The 21,040-nt window shown below is 43.5% G+C and overlaps 1 protein-coding gene across 10 annotated transcripts in view; it reads right to left on the reverse strand.

Moving 5' to 3' along the window:
* Positions 1-21,040, reverse strand: part of MAD1L1 (mitotic arrest deficient 1 like 1) — a 346,645-nt gene that overhangs the window by 172,758 nt on the left and 152,847 nt on the right. For all 10 annotated transcript variants that reach the window (XM_040079070.2, XM_040079071.2, XM_040079072.1 and 7 more), the window contains one exon: positions 7,641-7,697. In XM_040079070.2, the coding sequence (XP_039935004.1) occupies positions 7,641-7,697 (57 nt within the window). The remainder of the gene's footprint in view (positions 1-7,640; positions 7,698-21,040) is intronic.

Raw genomic sequence — 21,040 nt, forward strand, 5'->3', positions numbered from 1 at the left:
TCCTCTGAACATGCCCTGCACGCCCTCCCCAGATCCCATAGCTAGAGACCTTCACATCCTCCTGCACGTTCGGGACAAGCTGTGCTTACAGAATCGTATCTCTTGCACCAGATCTCTCAGGATGGTCCTCTTCTGAGGCAGGCACAGCTTCCCAGAGCTCTGAAAGCAGGAGGAAACTGGTCTCCATCCTTGTCACAAGGAAGCTGTACATCAGTTAGTATTTTGTCCCATCCTAACATGATTGTTCAACAACCCCAAATCTTCCTTTCCCTCTCTGGATGTGCACTGGAATTTCATATTCCTTCTACAGCTTCTCCAAGCTGCCTTGTAGGAAGGCAGAATAAAGGAGCACAAATGACAGATTACTAGAGGCATCCTGGACCTCTCACCTGGTTTTCTCAAAGTGCTGAACATAATGTAGAGCCCCTGCATTCTCCAGGAAATTTTATTTCAGCTAATTTGAACCAAGTGAGTCTGAGGTAGCCCATAAACTTCTTACAGGCTCTGTAGAGATGAATGAAGCCTCGAAAAGCACAATTCCTGCATGTCTATTAAATAGGCCTTCTGTGCCTCCAGGCTGTGCCTACTATAATAAAGCCTCTGATAATACCCCTATCCTGTTCTCATTTAACCAAGTAACTCAGTGTAACTCAGATTTTTAGTGACAGCAGTGACACTGACAAGGACCACTCCAGCTGCAGCACCTTCTAAACAGGACAACCACGTTTCTGCTCTGCTCAACAAGTGAAGAGAAAAAACCCTCCCCACTTCTCCCTCTCCAGTCCTTGTTCCTGCTATCTTCATGCCTGACAATACAGCTCAGGTTTTAGGGGTACACCCGTGGCATGGAGGCCACCCCAAATGATGGGCTGGGAATTGGGGCAATGTCCATGACTCTCATCTGAGCTGGAATTACTCTTCAGGTCTGGGTCAGATCATTTCCCCCCAGTCTGGCAGCACCTGTCCCACAGGCAAGACCAGCAGGAAGGCAGTCCTCCACTTCAGGCAGCCACATTTCTTCCTGCTGCCAGTCGTGTCAGCTCTAATCGCCTTGGAGGAGCAAATGAAAACAGTCCTGCTGAAACCAAACGGTGCTGCCGCGTCCCATAAAGCTTCCACGTTAATGGATCCAACAGCAGGTTCATTTGTGTAATGGGACTTTAAAACAGACCGTTTATTTCTTTTTAATTTGAAGGGAACGTGCTATTTGATCCCATGTGCCCGGCTAGATTTTTAAAACAGAGATAAACCACGAGAACTGACTCAGTAAGTCTCTCCTTCTCACCTAATTAAAATAGCATTGAGACAGTGCCGAGGTGTAATGTGCAGAGCACCTCTCCAGCCTGCAGGCACTTTGTCAGCACTCATCCACCAGCATCCCAAGGCTTCCTCCACACTCCCTGCTCTGCCCACAGCCACCTGCAACAGATGCTTCCGATGGTGCCACGGTTTTGTGCGTTCAACATGAAATTTTCCAAGGGGGAACACGCAGCAGGTGCAACACACTGACTGGGGCTGTTCATCATTCCCCAGGCTGGGAGAGGGAGAAAAAAATGACCTTGTCTGTGTACCTCAGAGCTCACTATATTCCTGCCCCGTGGGGAATAGCAGGGACGAGTTTTAATGTAGTTGTTTACAACAGGCGCTGAGAGCCCTCTGCCAGGGAAAGGACAAGTGCTCTCCCATCCCTCTAGTCTGGACTCCGCCTTCAGAACCAAAACTTCGCATTTAAAACAGGGAGAAGCCCCAAAATAGGGTATCAATGACTCCTGTACAATCATCCCCCTCTTCTAAGAGCTCATAATTCAGAATTTACAGGAACACACAGTAAGAGAAGAAAGATATAAACACTGTGAAGTAAACAAACAACAAATGGCTCTGCTGAAGTAAAACTACTTGATAGAGACAAAGACATCTCAGACACATTCAAAACAAACAAAATTCAATGAAGTGGAATACAAAAATACAAATGCACAAATACAATTACTGATAGCACAGCGGCTTTACCACAGAGGAACATAAACTGATCAGAAAGAGGAAGCTACGTGAAAACGGGAGGAACAGCACAGAACTGAAATGTCAGAGTGCAAGTCCCAAAACAGCTGGAATCCCTCCCACAAACTGAGCCTTCCTCAGCCAGCAGCTCGAGAGGACAGAGTGGGGCAGATGAACGGACCCCAGGATGAGCACCAGCGCTGTGTGGCACTGGAAATTGGTGATGGCCCGGATACAGCTCAGCTCTTCCACCACAGAAATGGAAGAGCTTCCTGTGGAAGACACCTTTGCAAAATCTACTGCTGGAACATCACCTGGAATGACGTGACCACTCTTGATTACTCATCTTCAAAGGAGAGACAGAAAAGAGGAAGAGATTTAAAGAAAGCTGCATGATTCATGAGGAAACTGAAGAGCCTGTTTTAAGAGAAGGCTGCAAGAGCTTGATTTGTTTAACCTAGACAAATGAAAGGCTGGGAGAGAACAATTGTTCTCTATAAATATGTCATGGCATAAATATGAGGGAGGAAGAACAGTCACTGTAGTTTAAGGAGAATATTAGCACAAGAAAAAAATGGATATTAACTGCACATATATTTTCAGTTGGCACTGGGAAGATTTCAGCTGCCAGAGCACTCTTTCCATGACAGTAATGGTACAAACAACCAAAGCAGTTTCAAGACGAGCTTGATAAATTTATGAACTGAGATACGTGCTACATTTGCCTCAGTTACTGAAGGACTGGACTTTATGATCTAAAAGTCCTCTTCCAGTCTTCTGTTACTATATCACTTCATTCTGGATTAGCTTCTTTTGCTGTCTCTTTATAACCAGGTTCATGCTTTTCAATCTGATTTGAGAAGTGGATTTTTCTCTAAGATTGCCTTACTAAAACTATTCACCCTGCTGCTCAGTTGAGTGCTACACTGCTCATCTGTCTTGGCTTTGCTGGCCTCACATAAAGTGTTAGGATAAAATCTGTCACATGAGAAGGAGATTTGCTGTCACCTGCTAAATCAATTCAGAAATTATGTAACACATTTTTGACAGATGGAGACTCCCTGCACCAGTCAGTTGTCTCCTGCCCCTCCCAACCTGTTGGTCCTAAAGATGTTCCTGCAAAGCTTCATTTTTATTTATAACTACTGTGGTTCAGCCCTCTAATCCCACATTTAATTGCCTTCCTATTACATATAATACAGAGAATTTACATTTCCACTAATGAACACCACTTTTGTTCTTGTTCTCGGTCTGTTGTATTTCTTGCTTTCTGTTCAGTAACTCTTAAACAAGAATTTAATGAGCTCTATTGGCCAGTAATCCAGGGCAGGTCTTTTCTCTACTAAAGTTCATATTTTTTCCTACTACCATTGGTGTTACCTGTAAATTAAAAACATGGGTAATAACTTTTCCATTTTGCTTTCCAGTTAACAGCTAGTTCCCAGCTACATCAAGTTCAGTGTTCTGAGTTTATTTCCTTCATGTCCTTTCTGTCTCCATTTCTACTCCTGATAACCATCAGTGTAGGCAGTCACTGACATTTAAGTTAATCCTAAACATTATGATTTCATCAGACTGAACACATGATTGGCTCTTTAACTCTTGCTGACCTGCTGCTCTTAAATAAAGGTCTCCTCTTCTCTGCAAAGGGTTAACCAACACTTTTCCTCAAGGCAAGGGGCGTTGATTATATTAATTTTAAGGTGTCTTTATTCCCTTTGTAAGGACACTCAATTTATGCCATTCATTTGGTGACGGCTGCATTCTTGGACTTCAAATCTTCTTTACCTCCCACTCTGCTAAGCAATTCTTCTGATTCTTATATCCATCCTTTTTAATCTGCTGGAGGGTGAAATTTAATTTGTTCCAAAGAGCAGTCTATAGATTTCAGAGCCCACATGGGCCAAGCTGTCTTTTGAAGATGAAAGCCAAAAGATACCCAGAGCACCTCAGGGTAATGAAAATACAGGTGATGCTTTTTTAATACCAAGCCAACTTCCCTCAGGGATTAATGATGGAGAACAAAAAATCTTGACATGAATGCCCCCTGCTACAGAACCAGGCTGGAAGAAAGTGTAAGATCAGAGATCAGAGCTGTTGCTTGGATGGCAAGCTTGAGCCAAACAATCTCCTCGTGTCTATAAAGGGATATGAAAAAGGCAAACGAAAATTACAAAAACGAACGCGTCTTCTGTTTCCCTCCCTCAGGGAGGGAAAGAAAAATAACATAACAAACAAGAGGGCATTTTCCACAAATAATATTTTGGTGTGAGTGAAGCTCTCCCTCAGCTTCAGGCCTGTAAAGCACTAAACTAACGTGCCATGAGAAATAAGATCCTGGGACCACAGATCAGGGAGCTGGGTGAACGCTGAGCAACCTCCTTGCACATCCTGGAAATAAAGACACTGTAGCACCAGCTTCAATAAAGAAAACTTCCAGTGCTGATCAAATTGTGAGAAAAGCTCACATTCAAACAAACAAACAAAAAAAAAAAAAATTGGAAACAACAAACATTCAGCAAATAAAAGAGGGAAAAACCCCTTGGATCTGTGGGGCAGCTCAATGATCTGAGTCCTAGCAAGAGTAGTGACTCTTTATGTGTCTTATGGGCACTGTTCCCTTACAGTATGAACATGCTTAAACTGTGAACAAAGAAAAATAAATAACTGAAGGGTTAGAGGAGAGGAAAATCAACGTTTCATTGTTAATTACACAGCACAATGATAAGGGTAATTTTTCTTAAATCAAAAAATAAATTCTAGGTTCAAATTCCCTGAAGGATATAGAATATTAGAAGGTTTTTTATGGTTGTAATCACAAACTCATTTCTCCAGCCACTACTGGCCGTGTCTAATTAGGGCGAAGTATGTTAATGATACAGAGGCACAGCCCAGAGATTTCTTCAGTTGCAAATATTAATTGCATTTAGGGAAAGAGGCATGAATTGTGCTTATACAAGCTAATTAGTATGGGTTTGCTAATTAATACTGGAAAGTCAAACCGCCTTTGTCTTGTCAGCTGCAATTAACTGAAGACATTTAAATTTCTTTTTGTTGTTGTTCCTTCAGAAGCACGCTCACTTTTAGTTGACAAGCAATGAATCCCTGCACTGGAGCAGCCAGAACAACCGCTCCATTCCACTGGCATCCCATTTTCCTCTAGCAGGACCTTGTGCCCTGACCTGGCACTTCATTTGCCATTGTCCCTGGGGACACAATTCCCTGAGCTTTTCTTGGAGGAGGAGATGGCCCTGAATGTGCAGATACTGTTGTATTGAGGCCACCATCCCATCAGACTTATCCCACAATATTGTACTTTTAAATATTGCTATGTAAAGAGCAACTCATTTACCAGAGATGCCCCCACTGATAGGAAGAACTCCTTGGTTCTCATCAGTGAGGTGCCATCAGCCAGTTCCCTGGAGCCAGAGCCCAGCTCTTCATTTCCAGGGAGGGTGGCAGCAGAGGTGTCACCTGCACAGAGGTTTGTCCCAGAGCAGCCCAAAGGTCTCAGCAGACTCCACGAGAGCACCTGGCAGGTGTTTGTTCCACCTCACCTAGAGCCACAGGCCTGGGTGCAGAAGAGCTGATGAAAAGCAACATCCACATCTGTCAGCACAGAGCAGGACAAAGCCCTCAGCATTCCCTGCTCAACACCAAACTGAGACCGGAGGCTCACGGGTGAAAGGGATGAAAAGGAAGGCGAGAGGTCAGCAACCCAAACCAGGCAAATTTAAAGGAGCCTGAAAACCAGCCCATCCGGGGAGACACTGATCTGGAGAGGGAGGGGGAAAAAAGGCACATAAAGAGCATTTTGCTGGATGGCAGGGAGGAGAGTGGGGTGGTGGCACATCCACAGGAGCCCGTGGCAGGCAGCTGTGGAACAGCCCCATCCAAAGGGGACAGACCTCAGTCACCATCAACACTGCAGACGACACAAAGTGACAACAACTTCCCCTACCAGGGAGATTTTGACTGGGGATACAGAAGAACCATCTACCACCAGTGAAAAGAAGGAGCTATACTGTCAGGTTTTCCCTCAAAAGGAGAAAAGATGGAAAAAAAAAAAAAATCTCTTTTCTTCTGTATGAATTAATTCTCCTGTATTTATTGAATAAATTCAAGCCGCTGAATAAAGCCTACACCTCACAATCTGCAATCCATGGTCTAAAGCCCCACAGAAAACAGCCTGTTCATAGGAGCTTGATCTAAGAGTTACTGGAAGATCACAAGACCAGAAGTTTTCCACTGAAAAGCCCTTGAGAATAGGCACTGAACACTGACTGTTGCTTTATCCTCTGCTGATGGATGATGCACAGCACCAATTAATGCTTTAACACTGGAAGTTCCAGTTTCTCCAGCCCTCTGCTAGCCAGATTAATACAACAAATATTTGAAGGCAAACAACTCAAAAACCAGGCTTAATGAGCCCAAGAGGAAAACTTTTCAGTGTTTTTAAAAAACCCCAGAACATCAGAACATTTAAAACATAACAACAAGTTTTTCCTCTGATACATCTAGTGAGCACAACACAAAATTGATTGCATAAAATTTGAAACTGTTACAAGGCAGCACTTAATGAGATCAGATGGTAAACAGGATTAATTCAGTTTTCTTTGGAAGTAACAGTTGTGGCCTGTGTCACCACAGAAAGCAGCTGGGCATACAAAAATGTTTGCCCACAACGTGAGACCACCGCAGAACTGGAATCAATTAACGCTCTCAGGATGGAAAAATCTGATGTTGAAACAGCAAGAAGCACAAATTAAAAAAAAAAATCCTAACAGACGTATGGCAACCCATTAATAGCACAGTAGGGCACCTCATCCTGCCCTTCAGTGCCCTGCTAGAGTGCAGCCCAAGTCTAAAAAGATCTCTGCTGGCACTCCGGTTTATGATTTGGATTTCAGAACAGATGTCTGTTTAGCACCTACTTACTAGCCAGTGCTGCAGGCCTGTTTTTATATTAGTAATAAAATTAATCACATCTACAGAATGAGTCTGCATCTTGGATACTGCTCAGGTTTTCCTTGTGACTAGAAAAAGTTGCCGGAATCCCACAGTTCATCCGTTAGCAAAAACATGAGTTCACGAAACGGCTTAACACTGACACCTCATTTATTCCTGAGTATAAAAAAATCATATTCAAGTCATGAAACTGCATATAAACCTCCCTGCTACCTGGTTTTGTGTCCCTTTATTAATTTTGGTCCTTGAGGGAAGTGCCAATAAAACAGACAAACCCAGCGGAAAATTAACAGATATTATAAAAAAAATAGTTTGTGGTAATTCTCTGGTATCTCATCTGCCTGTCCTTTGAACACTTGAGACCGAATCAAAGGCCTCCAAAGAAAGGAGTTAATTCAGTATGAAATTAAATGCTTGCTAAGAAGAAAAGGAATTGCCAAAAGAAGGATGACAGACCACTAGACCTCATCCAACACTTTTTCCAGGTGAGTATGGAGACAGGGAGCGCCAGGACTGGCAGCAGCAACACAACTTTTGCAATGTTTATTTCCTGTTCATTTCTGAATATCTGGAACTGATTCACTGTTTAAATGAACTGAACTTTGCATTTTATTGCTCTGTAAAACAACCAGAGGGAAAAAAAAAAAAACAACCCAAACCAGAAATTGAACACTTACCATCTCTGCTCTTTGCTTGTGGTTTCCCACTTCTTCCAGAACCTGAGACAGCTGAGCCTTCAAGACACAGGGGAAAAAGGAAAAAAAAAGGAAATTAAGTCTAGAATGTATTTTGGAAGTTTAATAAGACTCTCGTCCCCCTCTCTGACCACCCCCCTAAAAAAATCACATATGGCACCATGATTTTCATGGCTCAGAGAAGGAATTATAAGTGCTTGGTCTTGTTCTGTCCTGTCAGCATCCCAGAGCATGAGAGAATCCTGTCCCAAAGAGCCTGAAGTCTACACGCACAAGAAAAACCAGGTTTATTGCAGAGAATGACACCAGATGAGCCAGCCCAAATTCCAACCCCATGGTCCAGCCAGAACCATGCCTCCACTCCATTTGTGTGAAGCTGCAGAAAGCGTGGTCTAAAACCCACCCAGTTTTGCCCAGGTTAACTCTGAAGAAGAGGAGGTTTAGCTCCCTAGCTCCTGAAAGGCGTACGTGTTTCAAGCTAACTTCATAGAAAACGTTCTGTTGAATTTCTGGGCTCCAAGGTTGGGTTTGGAAGCCTTCCAAAATGCTGTGGGGTAAAGCATCAAGAAAATCTGCTCTGTAACATAAACCTCCTGAATTTCCATGAGAAAAGATCTCAATGCAGCATTTTTACTTTTTTTAAAGGGAAATTTGAAATGTAAAGAATCTCAAACCAGAGTAGAAATACCTTTGGTTATCCTGGCATAATCTGAGGGGAAACAGGAACTTGACTCAGAAAGGGATCTTTTACAGAGTTTTGTTTATGAAAAAGGATTTTAAACCAAACGGATATTTAGGAGATGGTTAAGAGAAGCCACACATAATACATGAGTGCTATTACTTCCCACATCCTTGATTTTCTAACACTCTGCTAGGCTGCAATCAGCCTTTCTCTGCTTAGCAGAAAGCCTAAAAAATAGTTACTGATGACAAATAAGATAACTTAAACAGTGTAAACAAATAAAAGAAATAAAACCAACTTTCCCACAAACTGATTCATGTAATTTCAAGCAAATACTCATTAAAAGCCTCCGGCATCTCCCAACTTCTCACCACATATGAAATGAGTTTTTTGAATGCCACATCCAAACCAGAGACAAGGAGCAAGCAGTTCATTACAATGAAAAGCAAAACATTCTTAGCTTTGGAGGCTAACTGCGCTGAAATGGAAGCAAACAAATAAATAAAGAAATACAGTCTAAGCGTTCAGCACAGCAGAAGTTCCATTTTGCAAACAAACAAGCAAACAGTTCAAAATTTCCCTGGCCCCAGAGTTCAGCGGAAGCAGAAAAAGTTTCAGCTTCTTGCCGTGCAAGGCCGGGGATGATGTGACATTATTGAAGGGAGAGGCACTGAAAGAAGATGAAAAGGGTTTTAATACAAGCCTGGGACCTGGCACAGAAGAACGAAACACACTCATCAAACACTGCGGGAAACACCAGCCCCAACCAAAACAGGAGCGCCTGGACAAGCAAGTGGAGAGCAAAAATGAAACGATCACCAAGTTTGATGTGGAAACATCAGAGAACTGTAAATTGGCAGACACCTGGGAAAGACTTTTCCCTGCTGCTATTGAAGCAGGTACAATGACAGCAGCGGGCTGGAGCCAGGAGTTGCTTGGGGAAGAATTAGAAAACATGACCTTAGAGAGGTTATTTAGGAGAGGTACTGGCATAAACTCTGCAAAACACCCCAAGAATGACTGAATATTTTTGATTACAAACAACCTGCATATTTATTTTCTTTCTCTATATGAAGATGACCTTTAGATGGGAACCACTAGCCTATCCTAAACCAGATATAAGAATTACTTAATTGAAAATTAGATTAAAAACCATGTATTTTTTAACAGTAGCTATCAGCCCTGAATTTGAGAGTCCAGCCTCTGTTCAGCCTCCTATGGAATCACAGAGTAACCCACACTGGAAGGGTGGGAATCCCCTCAAAGCTCAGTCCCCTGTGGTTTTGGTGGGCACCTGGCACCCAGCCTGGATCAACCCATCACACTGTGCCAAGCTTTGGTCACCCTCACAGTGTAAATGTTTTTATTTATAACACCAAAGCAACAGTACCCTAGGAGCCTGTTTAACTAGATGGGTATAAGAGCATTTTAAAGTATAATACTCCCATAAAAATCAGAAGCAAAGGATAGCAAAGACTCCAACACATTTTACCTCAGCCAAAGGCTGGAAAAACCTTTTAGGCAAGAGAGAAATAATACAAAGGCATAGGAAAAATTGAAAATACAAGCAGGAAATATGCCATAATTTATCTTAGTAATAATATGGCTTGAGGAAAATAACCATTTCAAGGTGCTATGCCAACAGAGACACACAGAGAAACCTGGACAGCAAGTCCAAGCCAGCAGCATAACAACAGCAGATCAATATGATTTGGAGAAGCAATCAGATAAGAACTAAATCACAAAGTAGGTTTTCTTCATTGCATTTATTTCTAGGCAGCTCATCTCAAAGGGAAAGAGTCAGTAACTAGTGGGAATTCAGAGAGCAGCTACTAAACTTACTAGACTGCTGGAAGAAATGATTTATGAAGATTAAAACATTTTTAAACGTACAATTTGACTGCAACTCTCAGAGAAGAGCAAAAGGGACATATTTAATGCACTGAGAGCCGTTAGAGTGACAAAGCTGGAAAGAAGGAGGCTTCCCCAGCTCACTGATGCTGTTGGATGCACTGGCAGTGCAGAGTGGGGACCCTGCCACTCCCTGTCCCTGCCCACCTACTCAGACAGCTGGGGAAGCACCAGACAAAGCCCAGATTTTCAGCGGGGTCCCCAGTGTCTACACTTGCCAGGCTGTGATAGAGCTGATCTGGATGCTTTATCACGTCCAGTTTGTAAACATCAGCCCGATCCCAGACTTTTTATTAGCTTAAATCAAATATTGAACCTCCCTCAGCTGTTGGAGGACAGCTGCTGGCAAAGTGATTCACTGCCATGTTCCTTCTAGGCCACAAGAAAATACAGAGTAATCACCAGCAGCACGACAGATGCACGCATTTTTAATTATGAAGGAGAAATTAGGCTCTGAACTTATCCCCACAACTCAATCAGAGTGCTGGGGAGGAGCTGGCAGCCCCCAGAGCCAAGGAGCTGCAGAGGGCCCTGGATGGTGCCTGGCAGCCTGCTCAGCCCCTGCTGCCATTCCCCAGGCATTTGATGGAAAAGACCTGAAAATAAAAAACCAGCATTATGTTTTTTCTTGGAATGTATCTTTTCAGGAATGGACTGTTGGGTTTCTCAGTGCAGCCACATGCAGACAAGGAACACATGAGGGTTGGACAGGGGCCTTTCAGGGGTGGTGGGAAGGCACAGGGGGTCCAGCAGATGCTGGAGCAGTTTGCCAGTCCCATCTCAGAGTTCTGCTCTGGGAAAAGCAATCTAGGCAGGGACAGGACATGGGGGAATGGCTCCAAACTGGAAAAGAGCAGGCTTACATTAGACAGTCTAAACAATCTTCCCTGTGAGGGTGGTAAGGCTCTGGCACAGGTTGCCCAGAGAAGCTGTGGCTGCCCCAGCTCTGGAAGGGTCCAAAGCCAGGCTGGATGGATCTCTGAGCAACCTCGTCCAAGAAGGTATCCCTGCCCACAGAAAGATGGTTTTTAAGGTCCCCTCCAGCCCAAACCATTCCATGATTCTGTGAGCAGCTCAGCTCTGTGTGTTAGGGTCTTTTCAATCGATCGTGTTTCCCCTTGGTAGCTCAGCAATCTCTCCGCAGGATAGACTTGTGTGTTGAATTTTCATGCTACGCATAGAAGTTAACTTAAAGCTCCAAGGAAATTCTTTTTACTTAACACACATGTTAAATTCCCACAGATCACCGAGCTCAAGGGTTAAGAAACCTGATATGCAAACATACTATGAATCAGATATACAAATACAGTGCAATGCACCCACTGAAGGCAGCACAACCAGGTAAGGGAAAATCAAGTAGCAAAGCAGGGAAAAAAATCCTTTTAAGTACTCAGTCAATTACTCTAGGCTTTCAAAAAAGGCTTTGTCAATTCAAAATATTCATCTTACATGACAACATAGTCTAATCTACTGTCAGTGGACTGTCATCCTCAAAAGAGAGTGGCAGGAAGAGAAGAACCTGTGCCCCAGCCTCACTGGGAATCTGCAGCTCGGGCTGAAAGAGGAGCAGGAATGGTTTCCAAGGAGGGGAACCAACTCAGCTCCAAGGAGACATTTCTGAATTGTTTAACTTGCTTCCCTGCATCAATAATTTGTCTTTTCTGTACCTTCCAAAAGTCAGCCTTCACTGACAGCACTGGAGGAGGCTGGTCAGGGAGGGCTTAATGAATGAAACCGAGGCAATCTGGTGGTGACAATGCAGCTGGTTAAACTGACTGCATCCAGAGCCCCCCATTCCCCTTCCAGGGACTGATGGTGAGCTGGCTGCCCTGAACGATGTGCAAGGAGCTCAAATGTGAGCCCCATTCGTAGGGAAAAATTAACTACTCAGTCTCTAATGAACGGTCCTTCTCTACACAACAATACCCTCTGCTCTACAAGCAATTAGCAAATCGAAGCGCTCTCTTTGTGGACCTGCATTAATTTACTCCTCGATGTGGCACATTAAATAGCTCACAGGTACAGCACAGCAGTGGCAACAGCCAGCGCCATAAAATAAAAGCGTGCTTCAAAGAGTTCGGGAAGCAAAATTAGGCGTGCTGCATCCAGGGAATAAATCAAAACAACCTTCATTTGGAAACATCATTTTAGTCTTATGCTTTCATCAAAAAACATGATTATCGTCAGAGTCACGTTAATACAATGTCGGTACTCTGCAAAGGAGGGAAACAAGCAGCACATTCACTGCCTCAAATTAGAGCGATTTTTATTCTTTCTCGTCAGGGGGAAATACCTGAGGACATACAGAGCTGCCTGTTCTGGGGTTGTGAATCACAGCTAGAAATTCCAAGTGTGAGGCCCCAGAAGGAAGGCCACTCGTTGGAAGGGCAGCACCTCTGCATGGAAGGGAAGAAGGAAGAGGTTTTCCCTGGCAGAGCTGGAACACAGCTGCAAAAAATGGCATTTTTACGGCTCACTGAAGCCCAAGATACCTTTGGAAGTATTTTATATGCAACAGTTGTATGCAAATCCAAGTCAAGTGTGATAATGGGCAAAATTAGGTATAATGTTCATTAATAGCTATTTCAAATTAATTAACTTCTAAGATAAATTCTTGCTTCTCCTCTTTGAGAAAGTTAACACACAATTTAAATTTACAAGGATATATCGGCCGCCGATCACAGAAATAGGGAATCTTGTATGTTCTAACACGCCAAATCACTTCAGTTCCCTCGTGCTGGCTGCTCCCCATTCCCTGGGTAATTTCACAGTTACTTGTTTCTCTGATCGCTCACAAAAGAAGACAGAAGATGGAGCCTCTTGGCTCAAGCTGGATGGCTTGGGTGTGTGGCTGAAGTGTGATGTGTCCTCTACAGTGTCCAAGCCAGAACACCTTATCTGGTGCCACAGGCAGAAGGAAGAAAAGACAAAAAAGCACAGTATCATCTTTTTCTATCAGATTCAGGAGACACAAAGCCAAGAAAGTGCTTTGAAGCTGCAGCTGGAATACAGAAGGAAACTTGAAAACATGGCAGCGCTCCCAGGACAGTTCTGATAAGGAAAGCACTGACTGCAACAATTAGAATTCAATCCAATGTAGAAACATAAGCACCACGCTGATGAGTTACATGGAACAACACAGGAATAGGATGAGAACAATTTGAAGAGAACTTTGCAGTCACTAATTACCTCTCAGCAAAGAATGAGGCTCTGGCTTGGGGGGAAAACAGAAGGGAAACTTTGATTTCACAAAAGCCACAGACAGATTACTTCTGGGGGTGGCAGAGACTGAGCAGAAGTAACTCATCAGCCACTTGCAGTCAGACTTCACTTCATTTGCATATTGTGATCCTGCATATTAAAATACTGTGAGAACTGAAATTAAATTTTCATTAGTGCTCAATCTGGAATCTCACCCGTGGGATTCAGCTTTCAACAGTTCATGCAAGCATTTCTCTGTTTACTTTAAAGTCAGATATCCATTTATCCCATGCCAGCCAACATTTGTGGCCTTCAACCCATTGCACACCATTATTGCCCAAGGGCAGCAGAGCAGGATTGTTTCTGCACCTCTGAACTGTACTACAGGATTACTCTGAACTAACTGGGCCTTTCTAATTTAATGTATTTTGATGCTTTTTAGTTGAGATTGCCAATCTTTCACAAAATTGCATCAGTTGGGACCACAATCAGGAAGACAGTTTAGTACCAGCCATTGCTAAATAACTTCCTTGCTGCTTTACAGGCTCCTCTTTTGCTGTTCTCAAGAAAGTTCTCCTGGTTATAAAACCAAATGCACATCCTTTATGAAGTGGGAAAGGACAGCTACAAATAAACTCTGCTGCTGTCTCAAAAGCATCCAGAACACCATGTTATCTCACAGGAGCTGGATTGGACGTGGCAGGGGGCTCGGTCTGATGCAAAAGTGAAAAGGAAAATTCCCCAACAATTTTTGAATGTGTTTCAGAAATTTAAATTCAGTGAAACCCCACTCGCTCTTAGTTGCGGAAAAGCTGCAATAGGCAAAGCAGAGACCATTACTTACAGACATAATTTATGAGGATAGGCCTGCAGCTCAATGAAAAGCATGTGTCTCAGGCCACAGCTTATGCAGTTTTCCATGTAATTTAGTCCTTAATTTTACCCCAAGCAAGGACAGGAAACACAGGAAATGAGAATGCCTGTAAGCCAGATGTCCCACATCTCCAGGGACTTGTGCTCCTGGGCATCACAGCAAACCACAACACCCAGAGACTGAAGGCCACTGCTTTGTCTAGAGCAGCGAGAGTGTTTTCCACCAAAAAAACAAGAGCTGCTCCTTTCCCTGAAAACCAGTTTTGTACTGGATTTGTGCAGGGAAATGCCACCCCCAGTGAAAGACAGAAAGCAGCTGGTTACCAAAATCAGGGAGGAATAAAGCAGAGTTCTTGGGCACTCAACAAAAACATGAAACTGCAAATTGAAAAATCACCAGAGTCATCGCTATAATTACTGAAGACACGGGGAAAACATCTCCCCTAGCAAAGATATGGGCTCCTGTCAACACCCTGGACAAGGGGATAATGACCACACCTTTCTCTAGCTCTTGAGCCTCAAGGACAGACCAATCTCTCTCCTCTTTAAGACAATACAGTCACTTGTAGTGTCAAGAATTCTTGTAAGCTTATTATAATGAAATAACCCCAAGCTCTGCCTGGTTAGACTATGAGAAAAGGGTGTTAACAAAGTAACTGTGGAACTGAGAGGAGATGAAGACAGGATTCCAAGGAGAAGTTGCCCATATCCTTATTCCTGGCAAACTACTTGACCTAGCTTAAAGCAAGCTGCACAGTCCTGCAGCAGAAACCTGGCTCTTGGTCCCACTCTGCCTAACAACTGAGACCTGGGGCAAAGCACTAAACTCCGAAACTCCTCCTTTTCTCTCCCTCTCTAACCTAAAGATAATATTGACTCTGTAAAACTGTCAAAAAACTTTAGGAAAAGGATAATCTCCGAGCACAAGGTGCCACTGTTGACACAGACCACACCTGATGGGCCACAGCACCAAAAGGATTAAGCCCCATAATAAGTGCAGAACTCCAGCCCAACACGTTCAGAGGTGGCAGCAACCTCCTCTCCCTGATCCTCAAAGCAAAGGTGACCTTCACAGCTGCAATAAAATGTAAAACTTGGAGAAAGACCCTGAACTTCTCTAAATCTACTCCATCACCACTGCTTGCATAAGCTCTCAGGCAGATGCTGTGGGGGAAGGAAGAGAAGCAAACTGGGAGATGAAAAAAATGCAGAACCTTCTATCCAGGAAGGGATGAGTCCCTAGAGGTTGGACAGCCTCATGCCAGGCTGAAACAGATAAAAATGAGGCAAGGTAGGCAGGAAAATAGTGGGCTCAGGTAACAAAACCACCCTAGTTCTGCAAAAACATCTCAAAACAAGAACATCAATGTATTGTTTTGGTCTATGACCTGCAGCTGAGGGGCAACACCCCAGAGACTTCTCTCTCTCCCCATCTTCCCTTGATGTTTTCATTCAGCACCTTGCTAAGAAGGAGCACAGAGACCAAAAGATTAGCACAGCTCTGCTGGGAATAATCTACTTTTGTAATAGGTCTCCTTCCCCCCATCCTAATCAAACGGTGCTGCAGTCCCCTGGGGAGAGAATACAGTGCCAAAACAAAAAATGTGAGCTTGCAGCTGCTTCCTCAACAGCAAAGGGCAGCCTGACTGATGGAACTCTGCCAAGCCAATTGCTACCAGCGTGAGGAAGTTGGCCAGCACAGCATCTCCAGGACACAAACAAGTGACTGTGGGATGCTGATGGACTCTCCAAAGGAGTCATTCTCCATCACTGGGAGCCATCAGAGAAGCCTCTGCCACTCAAATCCTCTTTGTGGCCTCAGAATAATTCCTGCCTCAGAAAAGCAGCTGAGTGTGAAGATGTAGCAGAAGGTTCCTTCTCTTCTGCTGCTCCCCAGCAAAAGTTTTAACCCAACAGCAGAAAGATAAAATCCATGTGTTGAGGGTTAGCTGCAAATCTCTTGCCAGGAGTAAAACAGATTATTCATATATTACTGCAACTCCAAACCATTAGGAGAGTACCAGCCCACTGCATAGGGAAATAGCAAATAGGTAAAGAAATACAAAGTATCTGGAGGACACTAAAGAGAATTAATTTCACTGTGCTGTGGTCAAACCTCTAAAGGTGAAATGAAGGGATACCAGTGCCTGATCCTGAAAAAGATGAAACACACCTGGGAATCTGGTAATTCATTACTGTTTAGGTGATCTGAAAACAGGACTGTAAGCAATTCTGGGATCTGGTGAGCAAGATGTTTTCCTCAGGTTATATTAACACTCCTGGAACTGGGAAGCAGAGCTAGAGACAAACAGAAAACTCAGCAGCTAATGGGAACAGAATCCCTTGCCATTAGATGTAATAAAAGAAGCTGGTTGAAGGAGAGGGGAACAAATGTTTGTGCATTTGTTTAATTTTGTGACAAAATTTAAGCCCAGCTCATTTATTTACTTTTTTTTTTCCCCCATCCTTTAGTTTATCAGCTGAATTAATTCGGGCTCCAAAGCCTTCTCTTGATGAAAGCAAACATCACTACTAACCAAATCCAAAAAAAGGAAATAAATATGAGAAGAGGTGTCAATGTAACACCCAGAATCTACCAAAATGTCAACTCCCTCCTGTGCATTTTTGCCAGGAAAACCTCACTGGATCTAAATTCTCCACATCAAGTTACCTCCAACTAGGTTTGTGAGCTGGAGGGAAAGAAACTGCATTTAATTCATGAAATCTGTAAATTAGCCATCAAAAATGTTCACTCTTATCCATTCATCACAAAAAAATGGTGGAATTACATCTCTACCTAAAAAAGCCCTTCTAATTTCAGCCCAATGAGTCAGCACTGCTGCATCTCATCACTAGGAGTGATTCATTGTCACTGCACTTCTCAAAGTCAAGAATAAGGGTATTCACCCCAACTCACTGTCATCTCATAACTCCTCTGGACCCAGGCTCTGTGTTTGCACACAGCACCGTTATAATGATTTATGTGAGTGTGTCACTTTTAATTTAAAGGGATAAAGAGTTATTGTCAGTCTACCAACCATAAAGCAACATTTTCTTTCCACTGAGCTGACAGCTGAATACCTGGAAAATATTCCTGTTTGCCAGGAAAGGAGAGGGCTCTACAGCCTTAGGGTGTCAGCGCTTCTGAAGAGAGGAGGGGGTGGCCAGTGTCTTTGGAGAGGAACACTAGTATTTGGGAGAGTTAAAAAACAGGCTTACAATGGAGTTAGAATCTGAAAAAAAAATCCAGACAAAAGCAGTATGGATGGAAAGCCTCTGCCCCAAGCAAAAGTGAGGAAGAGGGTATAGGGTATGGATGAGAGCCCAAAGAGATGATCCATGGTCACAGCTGGATGAAACAAAGATTAAGTTAATCATAAGTTAATCAGTGGCACAGCTATAGGGGTTTTTTTTATTCAAGTCCCCTAATATCAGTCACTTTTGATAACCTTTTAACTGCTAAAACAAGGCTACTGAACAACTCACACTGACCTTACACCCCTGAGTGGGCCAGTGCCTTCCTCCAAGCTGCCCAAGGCTGCTGGCAGCTGGTGATAGCTCAGAGAAGACGTCTTTAATGGTGCTGTGAGCTCTGTCCCTAATGATATCTGTTATCCCCACAAACACACTCCCAACAGGAGCCCTCAGGCATGTGGGCACACTTCCTTGTGCAATTGTTGTGAGCCAGCCAGAAAACAACAATGGGGAGTGAAGATCTGTGTTTAAATCAAACTTTTGTTGTTGTTGTTAACTCGAATCAAGTTTGGTTTCTGTTCTTGTTCTCAGCACTACTGCATAGGTTGTCCCAGCTCAAAGAAAGGTCAAGGAGGGGTTCCAGCCAGCACTACCCTTGGCTTGGGAAATTCCAGCCAGCGTGGTTTTGGCATCCAGCAGAACACTGGGGAGAGTGCCTAAGCCTCGGAGGGTCTCCAAGAGATTTCCAACGCTCTTGGAAGTTGCTAGGTAACACCATCCACCCCCAGGACAAGATTGTGCAATGTTTGCTCTGACAAAGCGATGCTTGCCTTGCCCTCGCTTCTGCCCTGGGAATGTGTGTATTGAGGATCTGTCTCCTCTGCTGCCAGAGCATTTCCAGCCTCTAGTCTGGGTGCATAGTTGGATTTTGCTGAATAAAGCAAACATCCCATTTTAAACATAGCGATTATAATTAGCAGAAGCTCATGGCTCAATTCCCCTTCCAGACAGGGATTTCCAAATGTCGGTGTGCTTCAGCACAGCTGATCTGTGCTGGCTGCTCTAAACACAACTGACCCAGGAGGGTCCAGAACACAGAATCAAGTCCTATCATAGGCAGTGAGATGGAAAAACAAACAGGAAAATCATCCTTCTTCAGCCTGTACCTTCTGCACCAAGGCAAGGTTAGCAGAGACTCCTTGACACAGAAGGTATATTCATGTTTGAGGCCAAGCTGGAATTTTCTTCTGGAATTTTATACCAGTTTTCTGAGTCAGCCCTCCAGATGACTGCCTCATCCTTATGGTCCTGCCAGGGTATCATGGCATAAAATCAAAGGGAGGAAGGAAAGAACAAAAAAGGGGGAAAAACCCCAAATAAGCTCAGCTACTGCTGCTAAAACATTTTTGCAGAGGCTCTGGCAAATACAAAGACCAGTTTCACACAGTATTTTCTTTCTAAATCTGTTTTGGGAAAGCAAAACCAACCTTCATCTTGACAAGAGATTTGCAATATTAGAAGAAAATTGCCAAGTATCTTTTCCCAACAGAGACCTCCCCACAGCAGAGATCTCCTCCGCTCAAAGGAGCACTCCCCATTCCAGGTATTGCATATTACAATATTTGACCCCATCAGGTTGGTACCACAGATTAGAGGCAGAATTTGCCTGAAGTTTAAGGGAAAATGACTTGAAGGAAAAAAAAACCAGAGGTTAACAGCCTCTCTTATCCAAAAACATTCCTTACACTGAAAAAGTAAAAAAAATCCTCCAAGATTCCAGCTGGAAGAAAAAAAAAATAAATAAAAAAGGAGGTGTAGTAAAATACCCTCAAATAAAATCAAACATCCCTGCACACTATAGTCATGCTCCTGTAACTTCTAAGAAAAGGAACAAAACTCTTCTACTTTTAACTGAGAATTTATTCAAAATAAATAAATCCCAATGGAATTTAGGCACACTGTAGAGGCTCCAGCAAAAATCATAAATAAAGCAAGCAAACTAAAAAGATCCTTTCTTGGCATGCTCTTGAAAGAAGGATTCACCACATTTCTGATTGACTGCCACTGTGGTTTAAATGAATCAGCTATAAATAGGCAGCAAATGCAAGGCAAGCACTTGAAGGGAACAGCAAGGGATTTTTTTTGTTTTCTCTTGTTATTGCTTAATGGTCTGTTAGAAAGGAGGTGGCTGACAAGGTAGAAGAAATGTGGTAAAAATCTAAAAGAAACAGAAAAAGATGAGGTGTGGGAAGGAGGGATAAGGGAAAACGAAGACATTCAAATGTATGAAATGTTCAAATACCTTTCTGCCTCTGGTTTTCCAGAAGAGTGAAGGATCAGGGATGGGAACAGGCACCACTGACTTGGAGCTAGGGATGCCCTGAAAGTCCCCTCACACCTACAACTTGAAGAAGGCTTTTATGTTATCAGTAACTGCAAGGTCAAGCCTCAGTGGGCCACCTAGGACTTAATTTCTAGTCTTTCCTACATACCAGATTGAACATATGAAGTGCAGCCATTAAAGAAAAGCACTGGAAGTGTAATGTTTCTGCAGCCCTCTTGTGCCAAGAGCCATCCAAAACAGGAGTGGCCTCAAAACTATTAAAGTTAAGCAGCCATCCACATCGTAGCAAAAGTGAAAATACTCGTGTCAATGAACACCAGAGCTGGAGGAATCTGAATCACATCCAGAGAGGATCCAGTTTCTGAAACGCATTTCCAGGGAAATTTCTAATAAACTACTTTTTAAATATTGAGTAATCACTTCTCAAAATAGCTGAGGCTTATTTCACAGCTCTTGTTCCAACTGTCTGCTCAGTCTCCTCCTCTCTCCCACAGCTAGTCTGACTGCCCACAACATCCCCAGTCTCCAGCTCTCTGGCACCCTTTTTAATTACTCCTCTTAATCTTATGCTCCTTCTTTCAAGCCTGAAGGAGGCTCTCACAGAATCCAAGGAGGAGAAAACCTTCAGGTTTCCCTTCCCAAGGAGGCTGACTAGCTTTAAAGACCTTCTCTACTGCAAAGCATTTCCTTGCAACTCCATGGCAGATCTTGCCAGTGAGCAGCCCAGGACCTCCTCAGAGCCTCCTCCTCGGTGGGGATGGAGGCTGACCCCACATCAGCTCTGCACAGATTTACAGATTTCTCAAAATTAATTGTTCCCCCCTGTAGGAAGTAGGAGAAAGCTATCAAAATGGCCTGAAATCCAAAATTTTAAACTTCAGCAGTTAACATCTTGCCCTGCACAAGCCTGGTCCGTATTCTGTGTTTGCCAACCATCAGTTTAATTCTCATTGTAAGATCCTGCAGGAGAGGGCGAAGTGCAGGGTTAATCAAGCCAGGGCTGAAGCCCTTTGTTTATCCACAGAACTGAGCAGCAGGAACAGAAGGGAATATTTCCATATGTTGCCCCATCAGTGCTGCTCAGTTTTGGGCTGAAAGCATTAACTCCAGAGGGAGCGCTACGATTTTATCTTACACGTGCTCCATTTGTTTCCCTTGGCCCTTCTGCTGAGACTG

This window comes from Hirundo rustica, chromosome 15 (genome assembly GCF_015227805.2).
Source record: "Hirundo rustica isolate bHirRus1 chromosome 15, bHirRus1.pri.v3, whole genome shotgun sequence".
In the NCBI taxonomy this organism is placed as follows: Eukaryota; Metazoa; Chordata; class Aves; order Passeriformes; family Hirundinidae; genus Hirundo; species Hirundo rustica.